Source organism: Salvelinus alpinus, chromosome 1 (assembly GCF_045679555.1).
Source record: "Salvelinus alpinus chromosome 1, SLU_Salpinus.1, whole genome shotgun sequence".
Classification (NCBI taxonomy): domain Eukaryota; kingdom Metazoa; phylum Chordata; class Actinopteri; order Salmoniformes; family Salmonidae; genus Salvelinus; species Salvelinus alpinus.
In genome coordinates, this window is record NC_092086.1 from 21,424,667 (window position 1) to 21,437,011 (window position 12,345).

At 42.8% G+C, this 12,345-nt stretch overlaps 1 protein-coding gene across 1 annotated transcript in view; it reads left to right on the forward strand.

Annotated features, from left to right (window-relative positions):
* Window positions 1-6,763, forward strand: part of otop2 (otopetrin 2) — a 28,602-nt gene extending 21,839 nt beyond the window's left edge. Inside the window, exons 2-7 of the mRNA XM_071404443.1 lie at window positions 3,350-3,756; window positions 4,085-4,221; window positions 4,347-4,405; window positions 4,656-4,783; window positions 5,051-5,922; window positions 6,347-6,763. Of these exons, the coding sequence (XP_071260544.1) occupies window positions 3,354-3,756; window positions 4,085-4,221; window positions 4,347-4,405; window positions 4,656-4,783; window positions 5,051-5,922; window positions 6,347-6,517 (1,770 nt within the window). The 5' untranslated portion in view covers window positions 3,350-3,353 and the 3' untranslated portion in view covers window positions 6,518-6,763. The remainder of the gene's footprint in view (window positions 1-3,349; window positions 3,757-4,084; window positions 4,222-4,346; window positions 4,406-4,655; window positions 4,784-5,050; window positions 5,923-6,346) is intronic.
* Window positions 6,764-12,345: the final 5,582 nt, after the last annotated feature.

Here is a 12,345-nt window from a genome sequence, read left to right on the forward strand (position 1 = left end):
GACCATCATATCCACTGACTCATCATTAAAGGTGTGATGGTATGATTTGAGTTTTGATGAGCACAACACAATAATGATGAGCCATGTTGTGACAGTGAAATACTAAAATGTTAAAAGGTGACTTTCTAAGCAGAAGCTTGTTATACGTCCACACATGAGTGTTCTTTTGATAAATAATTAAAAACACTCCCTGTGTGTGGACATATAACAAAGCATGTTGTTTCTCATAGATGTTTGACATTTATGACTGTCTGTACATTGGTGTTGTTGTCTGTAAATCAGGCTGTGGCTGGGGACGGCTATAAAAGCCATGAGGGACACGGCTCCCCCAGGCACTCTGAACTTGATCACACACACCTCCCACAAGGTAAGCAGCTGCTCAGGCATCCTCATATTGATCATCAATGTATTGATCTATAGGTATAAGATTGACTGAATGAACTTAATCCTGAGTCTAATTAACTCTGATTTTTATGTTGTTCATTGAACTCAAAAACATGCTTTATCAAATCAAATTGTATTTGATACGAAATATGTAGACCTTACAGTGAAATGCTTACTTACAAGACCTTAACCAACAATGCAGTTTTGAGAATACCAAACTAAAAAAAAATATTATAATAAAAGTAACAAATAATTAAAGAGCAGCAGTAAAATAACAATAGCAAGGCTATATACAGGGGGGTACCGGTTGAGTCAATGTGCGCGGGCACCGGTTAGTCAAGGTAATTGAGGTAATATGTACATGTAGGTAGAGTTATTAAAGTGACTATGCAATAACAGAGAGTAGCAGCAGCATAAAATGGGGGGGGGGGGGGGTACAATGCAAATAGTCTGGGTAGGCATTTGATTAGATGTTCAGGAGTCTTATGGCTTGGGGGTAGAAGCTGTTTAGAAGCCTCTTAGACCTAGACATGACGCTCTGGTAACCGCTTGCCGTGCGGTAGCAGAAAGAACAGTCTATGACTAGGGTGGCTGGAGTCTTTGACAATTTTTAGGGCCTTCCTCTGACACTGCCTGGTATTGAGGTCCTGGATGGCAGGAAGCTTGGCCCCAGTGATGTACTGGGCCGTACGCACTGCCCTCTATAGTGCCTTGTGGTCGGAGGCCGAGCAGTTGCCATACCAGGCAGTGATGCAACCCGTCAGGATGCTCTCGATGGTGCAGCTGTAGAACCTTTTGAGGATCTGAGGACCCATGCCATATCTTTTCAGTCTCCTGAGGGGGAATAGGTTTTGTTGTGCCCTCTTCACGACTGTCTTGGTGTGCTTGGACCGTGTTAGTTTGTTGGTGATGTGGACACCAAGGAACTTGAAGCTCTCAACCTGCTCCACTCCAGCCCCGTCGATGAGAATGGGGGCGTACTCGGTCCTCCTTTTCCTGTAGTCCACAATCATCTCCTTTGTCTTGGATATTTATTTTTCATTTGTGTGTACTTAAATGAAGTAACTCAGTAACTCATTATGTCTGACACTCTTATTGACCTGTTAGATAAATAATTCTGTCAAGTTCAGGAAACCAATTGCTTTTGATAAACTGAGCAAATAATACTGGGCACTGCAGCCTTTTCACACCATTAGTGTGTTTACCAGACTGCCACTCTAATGCGTTTGTATTGAGATTGTGTGGATGGCTGTAATCAAATCATAGAATGTCAAACTGACCAATTGGAACCCCATTCATAAGCATCCAATTTAAATTGATACTATCACAAGTAACCTAGTAGTCTGAGTCCCAGACTACTAGGTTACACAATCTCAACGTTCGCTGGATTTATGGTGGAGTTGCTCATTGGTTGTTGGAAATAACATTCATATTTTCCATGACAACATGTGGTGCCTTGGAAATAGTCAAAAACCAACATTTAGCTAGGCAAGTTGTTGTATTTTGACATTTTGTGGCTGGAATTGCAGTATGTATTTAGTATGAGAATTTAGACTTCAGCTAGCAACTTTGAACATACTGTTTTAGTCTGGACAAATAAAAAACGGTTGCTATACCAACGTGTTCTGTGGAGTTCCAATATTTGCATAATCATTGTGATTGGAGGATAGCTGTGAGGTTGATCGAATCAGGATCAAATCCTCTCATTAATGATAGAAGGTTTGAATTTGAAGTTGGAAGAAAGGCCAGTCTCTTTTGTACATGACATGGAGTACAAGGAGTGGATTAACTAAAGAGACGTGTACCCACAAAATCCATAAAATGTTACATTTTCCACAACAATGTATATGCTAATACATCCATCAATGCATTATAATAAGTACACCCAACTAATTACAGTTTCATCTTAAAAGTACAGAGAACGAAGCTATATCAAGTCCTGTCAACACATTGTAAAAAAAAAAGTATTGTGATAAATAAATACAAAATACTATTTCAACTGGACTTTTATCAGCATTTACAGTTGGGCTGATTTTAAAAATAAATGTTTATGAACTGCAAAGTGGATGTAATAACTACACCGTCATGTGAAATATTTCAGAAATGTCATCCACATATTTCATTAAATTGGCTAGGTTATTGTTAGATTGCAAACAAACTTGCCGCTGCGCGACAGTTTGTCTGTGCTGCAACACAGGCATTTTGAAAAACCACTTTTGAACCAGCACACCTGTATGGTGTGTAATGATTAATATATTATGAGGAAATTTGGGGATCCAGTATGGTATTTCCAGTTGACATTATGATTCACTGTGTTTTCAGACGTCAGTTTTGGCGTTGGGGAGTAGCCTACTGTTGTTCTAAGGAACAGTCAGTGCTGCTGTAGAAACAGTCTTATTAGACAGAAACTGAAAATCTACTCATTTTTTTTTAATAAAAAAATTATAAGTTGGTTTCCAGGAAACAAAACATACCTGACCTCATGTAGATAAAATACCAATGTGTGTTCGTAAATATGAACTGTGAGGATTTCTTTGTTAATTTCAATTTAATCAAACACTGGCATTGACCCGAATCAAGCAAGATAAACTCCTATTCGTTGAAGCATGGTGGACTGGCACTGCTTCTGATGATAAACAGGGAAATGATAAGAAACCTTTATATTGTCATATCACTGATGGGGTTGACATTGCTGATGAAATGAGGTTAGGAGCTGGGTTACGGGTAGGAGGGACCTCCTTATACAGGCAGAGCCCTTGAGTGGACGGATAGGTGTTCACACAACTCTGATCAGTACAGACATACTTTCTGAACTCATTAGATCTTCTACCTTTTGGATAGGATATTACATTTTGAACAGAGCGAGCTTGGATTGTAATAAACCACAAACAAACTGTGGACTAGCTCTTTACAGAATGAGAAACATCATTCACTTGACCTTTGGCTTCTTTTCATGTGAATCCAGCAAGATGACATCTGAAGCTGAGATGGCGGTTGAGGAGGGCTACATATCCCCCCCGCCCACCCTCCCCTCCACCCGGTGTTCCATCCACTTGGGAGTCCAGACGGGGAGTATAAGGAGGGGGAGCGACGTCCTCTCGACCAGCAGGGGCACGGTGAGGGAGAGGGGCCGTAACCGCAGCTGGCTACTCTCTAGCATCATCACGGTCAACGTCCTGATCCTAGGTATTGCTCTGGTCAGTGGCAGTGTCTTCAACAACGTCAAGATCAACGCCATCAATCTGCAGATCTTCCTTATCGTCCTCATCATCCTCACCACTGCCTGGATGCTGTACTACACCATCTACACATCCAGGGAAGATCATGCCGTGCTCTACAAGGATAGCCATGCCGGGCCTGTGTGGCTCAGGGGTAAGAGAAGACACTTCTGATCTTCTGGGTCTACAGCTGCTAAATTCCAGAGTTCCCAGTTGTTTGTTTTTATCCCGGGAAATCTGGGAAGTTTGTGGAATTTTGCAACCTTACCCTGTAGAATTCACTGTCTGTTAATACCACTGGATATGAATAATCTCTCTTTTGATTGGGGAAGAGTTCTATTCCAGGAGGATATAATTTACTATAACTAGACAAAGTTTTACATTCACCCATTGTCTTGAATGAGTGTGATTATTGAATGAGTGTGAGTGATTGAATGAGTGTGATTATTTCTAATTGGATTTCATTGTGTTTTTCTCTCTAGGTGGACTGGTGCTGTTTGGCTTATGCAGTCTGATTATGGACGTGTTTAAGATTGCTAACTACGTAGGCTACCTGCACTGTGACTCTGCTGTGAAGATAGTGTTCCCTGTCCTACAAGCTGTGTTCATACTTGTCCAGGTAAGAACACAAGTTCAGACATCTCAAATGGAGCTTCCATTAGGTGATATGACATTAAGGAAACCACTCAGGGATTTGGCTGGTGAGAAAAATGCAAGTATAGGTGATCATTGTATATTTTTCAGACATACTTCCTCTGGCTCCACGCTAAAGACTGTGTACAGCTACAACGGAACATAACTCGGTGAGCGTCACTAACTGCTACTGTATCACTGATTATTTATTTATTGATGTTGTAAATTGATGTTTGATTTGATGGTTGGACATTTAAACATTGCCGGTTGACCTTCAATTTCGCTTGGGAAACATGAAGTCTACTTTATTCTATTAAATTCTGTTCTGTTCTCTTCTATTCTATTCTTACAGAATAAAATAGTATTTAAAAATAGTTAGTATTCTCTTCTGTTCTGAACTCCTGTGTTTCCCTCTTGAAGCTGTGGGCTGATGTTGACTCTGTCTACCAATCTGATGTTGTGGATGGCAGCAGTCACAGAGGAGTCCCTACACCAGACTGTTGTTCCACCAGAGAACGGCAACAGCACACATTCCTATGACAGCAGAGGTAGTGAATATTGGGTTGTCAAATCTTCTCTCTAGAAAATCGAATGAAAAATGGTTAGGGTCAATTCCATTTCAATTCCGTATGTAAACTGAAATGGGAATTCCTTGTTTAAAGGAAGGATCAATAAAATAAAATACATTTTCAGTTTACTTTCTGAATTTACTGTATTTAAATAGAATTGCCCCCGACTATGAAATACAACAAACAACATAACAAAACATCACCTCACAAGTCAAACAATAAAGCTCATCTTTCATTTAATTTCAGCCTCTGGCGGATACAGCAGCTGTAACTGCAGCCACTCTTCCTGTGCCATCTTAGAGAAGGCCTATTACTACCTGTACCCCTTCAACATCGAGTACAGCCTGTTTGCCTCGGCCATGGCCTACGTCATGTGGAAGAACGTGGGCCGCCTGGTAGATGAGCACAACCACCACTCGCTCCATTTCCGCTTGAAGGACGTGCTGGTGGGGCCTGCGGTCGGGCTGGTCATGCTGGTGGCGGGCCTGGGAACCTTTGTCATCTACAAGGTGGACGTGGAGAAGGGGGACCCGGGGAAACGTGACACGGTGCTGATGATACACTACGTGATGAACACGGTGGCTGTGACGCTCATGTCCGTCTCGACCGTGGCTGGTTGCGCCATCTACCGGCTGGACCAGAGGGACCACGTGTCGGGGAAGAACCCCACACGGAGCCTGGATGTAGGCTTGCTGATCGGCGCCTCAATCGGACAGTTCACCATCTGTTATTTCACCATCGTGGCTGTGGTGGCAACGGGGGCCGAGGGCCACCTCAACGCTCTCAACCTGGCTGTCTCCCTGCTCACTGTGATCCAGCTCTGCCTGCAGAACATCTTCATCATCGAGGGCCTGCATCGCGAGCCCTTCCACGAAGACATGCACCAGGCCTCTGTATTCACAAACCCATACGTCCTTCAAGCCCAAGCCCATAGAGACATACACAACCTACCAGGGACATTCATGGAGACCAAGACGTCCCCGGCCCTCACAGTTCACAGTATGCATGTTGCTCCTTCTGCTCCTTCTGGCTCCCCCCTGCCTCAACGCCATAGGCTGACCTGGAAGAGGAGGGCCCTGAAGGAGATCTGTGCATTTCTGCTGCTCTGCAACATCCTTGTGAGTAGCCTACTGAGTACCCACCACTGTCCTTTTCAAAATGGCTCTTTTAAAGGGCTTGTTAACCTAGGATGTTGTCCTTTCATCCAAAACCGTTTGTGTTAAGTTTGGATGAAACGCCCTACCCACAGGGCACTCACTGGTTGAATCAACGTTGTTTCAATGAAATTACATTGAACCAACATGGAATAGACGTTGAATTGACGTCTGTGCCAGTGGGTAGGTACAGTAGGTCGAAAATAAACGGAAACTACTGAACCATCCCTTTAAATGCACTTTTTTTCCTGTTTGCCTAACTTGCTCATGAGCCAAAAGGCTCCCTAGGATTCGTGCAGTACAATACATCATAGTAGAGTATGATGGTAACTTGTATGTTTAAGGTGAAAGATTGGACTGAATATCTTTACTCTGTTTCCATTGACAGCTCTGGATCATGCCGGCGTTTGGCGCCCGCCCTCAGTTTGACAACACGATTGGAGCAGAGTTTTACGAGTTCACCATGTGGGCGGCTGTTGTGAATATCGGACTCCCCTTCGGAATCTTTTACCGTATGCACTCAGTCGCCAGCCTCTTTGAGGTCTTCCTAACCTCCTAAGCAGGCGAATTACAGAAACAATTCTGAAAATGTATAAAGATTATTTTTTTTACAATCTATGTCTTATTGTTTTAATTTGTTCTGTCCTGAGCACTGAAGCACATATAAAGGATAACATCATATAATACAATTTCATTTTTAATGAAATATGTCAATATCAGTGAGCTATTAAACTGTATAAATAGTTGTATATTAAATTATAATTGATGACTTTGTAATAAATTGCACATACATTTATGTAAACATTTTCTGGGATATGAGTCATTCTTCTTTGTGGCACACTGTAATACAACACAGACCAATCACTGGCACTACTTATTTTAACTATCTCATGAGTTTACAACAACTGTCTTACCCATCACACAACATATAACCTTTTATTACCCCATTGATTACAAACATGGTTAAAACTATCATTTTAGTCTGATGGATGCATATTTCTCCACCCCCGTCCCTCAAGTGTTTAGCAAAGCAAGTGGGGGAACGACCACGTTCTTGTTTGAATCCCAGGTTGCCCCTTTAATATTATGTACAGTGCACCCAAAACAGTATTTAACCAGTGCACCCAAAACAATATTTAACCAGTACACCCAAAACAATATTTAACCAGTGCACCCAAAACAATATTTAACCAGTACACCCAAAACAATATTTAACCAGTGCACCCAAAACAATATTTAACCAGTGCACCCAAAACAATATTTAACCAGTACACCCAAAACAATATTTAACCAGTACACCCAAAACGATATTTAACCAGTGCACCCAAAACAATATTTAACCAGTGCACCCAAAACAATATTTAACCAGTGCACCCAAAACAATATTTAACCAGTGCACCCAAAACAATATTTAACCAGTGCACCCAAAACAATATTTAACCAGTGCACCCAAAACAATATTTAACCAGTACACCCAAAACAATATTTAACCAGTGTTCCCTTCTCTGTATTACCAAAGTTATTCTGGTCTGGCTTCCTCTTTCTGTTCTGTCTACTCCAGATTCCACTGTATTACATAGCTCAACTAGCCTGGTCCCAGATCTGTTTGGGTTATATAGCTCAACTAGCCTGGTCCCAGATCTGTTTGGGTTATATAGCTCAACTTGCCTGGTCCCAGATCTGTTTGGGTTATATAGCTCAACTTGCCTGGTCCCAGATCTGTTTGGGTTATATAGCTCAACTTGCCTGGTCCCAGATCTGTTTGGGTTATATAGCTCAACTTGCCTGGTCCCAGATCTGTTTGGGTTATATAGCTCAACTTGCCTGGTCCCAGATCTGTTTGGGTTACATAGGTCAACTAGCCTGGTCCCAGATCTGTTTGGGTTATATAGCTCAACTAGCCTGGTCCCAGATCTGTTTGGGTTATATAGCTCAACTAGCCTGGTCCCAGATCTGTTTGGGTTACATAGGTCAACTAGCCTGGTCCCAGATCTGTTTGGGTTATATAGCTCAACTAGCCTGGTCCCAGATCTGTTTGGGTTATATAGCTCAACTTGCCTGGTCCCAGATCTGTTTGGGTTATATAGCTCAACTTGCCTGGTCCCAGATCTGTTTGGGTTATATAGCTCAACTTGCCTGGTCCCAGATCTGTTTGGGTTATATAGCTCAACTTGCCTGGTCCCAGATCTGTTTGGGTTATATAGCTCAACTAGCCTGGTCCCAGATCTGTTTGGGTTATATAGCTCAACTAGCCTGGTCCCAGATCTGTTTGGGTTATATTGCTCAACTAGCCTGGTCCCAGATCTGTTTGGGTTATATAGCTCAACTAGCCTGGTCCCAGATCTGTTTGGGTTATATAGCTCAACTAGCCTGGTCCCAGATCTGTTTGGGTTATATAGCTCAACTTGCCTGGTCCCAGATCTGTTTGGGTTATATAGCTCAACTAGCCTGGTCCCAGATCTGTTTGGGTTATATAGCTCAACTAGCCTGGTCCCAGATCTGTTTGGGTTATATAGCTCAACTTGCCTGGTCCCAGATCTGTTTGGGTTATATAGCTCAACTAGCCAGGTCCCAGATCTGTTTGGGTTATATAGCTCAACTAGCCTGGTCCCAGATCTGTTTGGGTTATATAGCTCAACTTGCCTGGTCCCAGATCTGTTTGGGTTATATAGCTCAACTAGCCTGGTCCCAGATCTGTTTGGGTTATATAGCTCAACTAGCCTGGTCCCAGATCTTGTCAAAGTTAGTGGCAAAGCGGCAGATAGACAATTCACACAGCTTTGCCAAGTTGGCAACTATCTTCTCAACTATCTGCACCAGACATCAACCTGCATCAGTTCCTCTTCTCAACTATCTGCACCAGACATCAACCTGCATTAGTTCCTCTTCTCAACTATCTGCACCAGACAACAACCTGCATTAGTTCCTCTTCTCAACTATCTGCACCAGACATCAACCTGCATTACTTCCTCTTCTCAACTATCTGCACCAGACATCAACCTGCATTAGTTCCTCTTCTCAACTATCTGCACCAGACAACAACCTGCATTAGTTCCTCTTCTCAACTATCTGCACCAGACAACAACCTGCATTAGTTCCTCTTCTCAACTATCTGCACCAGACATCAACCTGCATTACTTCCTCTTCTCAACTATCTGCACCAGACATCAACCTGCATCAGTTCCTCTTCTCAACTATCTGCACCAGACAACAACCTGCATTAGTTCCTCTTCTAAACTATCTGCACCAGACATCAACCTGCATTAGTTCCTCTTCTCAACTATCTGCACCAGACATCAACCTGCATTAGTTCCTCTTCTCAACTATCTGCACCAGACAACAACCTGCATCAGTTCCTCTTCTCAACTATCTGCACCAGACATCAACCTGCATTAGTTCCTCTTCTCAACTATCTGCACCAGACAACAACCTGCATTAGTTCCTCTTCTAAACTATCTGCACCAGACAACCACCTGCATCAGTTCCTCTTCTCAACTATCTGCACCAGACATCAACCTGCATTAGTTCCTCTTCTCAACTATCTGCACCAGACATCAACCTGCATTAGTTCCTCTTCTCAACTATCTGCACCAGACAACAACCTGCATTAGCTCCTCTTCTCAACTATCTGCACCAGACATCAACCTGCATCAGTTCCTCTTCTCAACTATCTGCAGCAGACAACAACCTGCATTAGTTCCTCTTCTCAACTCTCTGCACCAGACATCAACCTGCATTAGTTCCTCTTCTCAACTATCTGCACCAGACAACAACCTGCATTAGTTCCTCTTCTCAACTATCTGCACCAGACAACAACCTGCATTAGTTCCTCTTCTCAACTATCTGCACCAGACATCAACCTGCATTAGTTCCTCTTCTCAACTATCTGCACCAGACATCAACCTGCATTAGTTCCTCTTCTCAACTATCTACACCAGACATCAACCTGCATCAGTTCCTCTTCTCAACTATCTGCACCAGACATCAACCTGCATTAGCTCCTCTTCTCAACTATCTGCAGCAGACAACAACCTGCATTAGTTCCTCTTCTCAACTATCTGCACCAGACAACAACCTGCATTAGCTCCTCTTCTCAACTATCTGCACCAGACATCAACCTGCATTAGTTCCTCTTCTCAACTATCTGCACCAGACATCAACCTGCATTAGTTCCTCTTCTCAACTATCTGCACCAGACAACAACCTGCATTAGCTCCTCTTCTCAACTATCTGCACCAGACATCAACCTGCATCAGTTCCTCTTCTCAACTATCTGCAGCAGACAACAACCTGCATTAGTTCCTCTTCTCAACTATCTGCACCAGACATCAACCTGCATTAGTTCCTCTTCTCAACTATCTGCACCAGACAACAACCTGCATTAGTTCCTCTTCTCAACTATCTGCACCAGACAACAACCTGCATTAGTTCCTCTTCTCAACTATCTGCACCAGACATCAACCTGCATTAGTTCCTCTTCTCAACTATCTGCACCAGACATCAACCTGCATTAGTTCCTCTTCTCAACTATCTACACCAGACATCAACCTGCATCAGTTCCTCTTCTCAACTATCTGCACCAGACATCAACCTGCATTAGCTCCTCTTCTCAACTATCTGCAGCAGACAACAACCTGCATTAGTTCCTCTTCTCAACTATCTGCACCAGACATCAACCTGCATTAGTTCCTCTTCTCAACTATCTGCAGCAGACAACAACCTGCATTAGTTCCTCTTCTCAACTATCTGCACCAGACATCAACCTGCATTAGTTCCTCTTCTCAACTATCTGCACCAGACATCAACCTGCATTAGTTCCTCTTCTCAACTATCTGCACCAGACATCAACCTGCATCAGTTCCTCTTCTCAACTATCTGCACCAGACATCAACCTGCATTAGCTCCTCTTCTCAACTATCTGCAGCAGACAACAGCCTGCATTAGTTCCTCTTCTCAACTATCTGCAGCAGACATCAACCTGCATTAGTTCCTCTTAACTATCTTCACCAGACAACAACCTGCATTAGTTCCTCTTCTCAACTATCTGCAGCAGACATCAACCTGCATTAGTTCCTCTTCTCAACTATCTGCACCAGACATCAACCTGCATTAGTTCCTCTTCTCAACTATCTGCACCAGACATCAACCTGCATTAGTTCCTCTTCTCAACTATCTGCACCAGACAACAACCTGCATTAGTTCCTCTTCTCAACTATCTGCACCAGACAACAACCTGCATTAGTTCCTCTTCTCAACTATCTGCACCAGACATCAACCTGCATTAGTTCCTCTTCTCAACTATCTGCACCAGACAACAACCTGCATTAGTTCCTCTTAACTATCTTCACCAGACAACAACCTGCATTAGTTCCTCTTCTCAACTATCTGCAGCAGACATCAACCTGCATTAGTTCCTCTTCTCAACTATCTGCACCAGACATCAACCTGCATTAGTTCCTCTTCTCAACTATCTGCACCAGACATCAACCTGCATTAGTTCCTCTTCTCAACTATCTGCACCAGACATCAACCTGCATTAGTGCCTCTTCTCAACTATCTGCACCAGACATCAACCTGCATTAGTTCCTCTTCTCAACTATCTGCACCAGACAACAACCTGCATTTGTTCCTCTTCTCAACTATCTGCACCAGACAACAACCTGCATCAGTTCCTCTTCTCAATTATCTGCACCAGACAACAACCTGCATTAGTTCCTCTTCTCAACTATCTGCACTGTAGAAGCTCTGTAGAAGCCTGGGTCTGTACTTTGTCAATGGTAGGTCTTTGGGGAGATTCACCTACTGCTCACCTCTTGGCCACAGTACAGTAGATTATATGATCACAGACATTGACCCCTTCTCTCTCAGCTCATTCACTGTCAAGCCACTAACACTTCTGTCTGATCACAGCCAAATTACGTTGTTCCTCAAAAGAACAGACATGGAAACAACCACACATTCACAGCCCAGTAAGCTGTACAACATCAGAAATTCATACAGATGGGCCCAAAACAGCACAGAAGAATACCAGAAAGCAACTTGAAATTGGAAAAAACTAAAAAAAATCTAAAAAAGAGGAATTAGCGATACAAAATGGTGACATATGGACAACCCATTTTAAAACACTCTACAACACCGTTCAAATTGACACAAACGCAGAACAACGCCAAATACATGAGAAGTTGAATGGATTAGAAAAAGCTATTGATTGGATCAAAATCCACTGGACTCCCCAATTACTGACCAGGAGCTCTATAAGAAACTTCAGGCTCTCAAATTTAAAAAAGCATGCAAACCTGATGGCATCCTAAATGAGATGCTCAAACTCACTAGTGCAAAATTTCAATTGGCTATATTAAAACTGTTTAATTTGATCCTGAGTGTAGG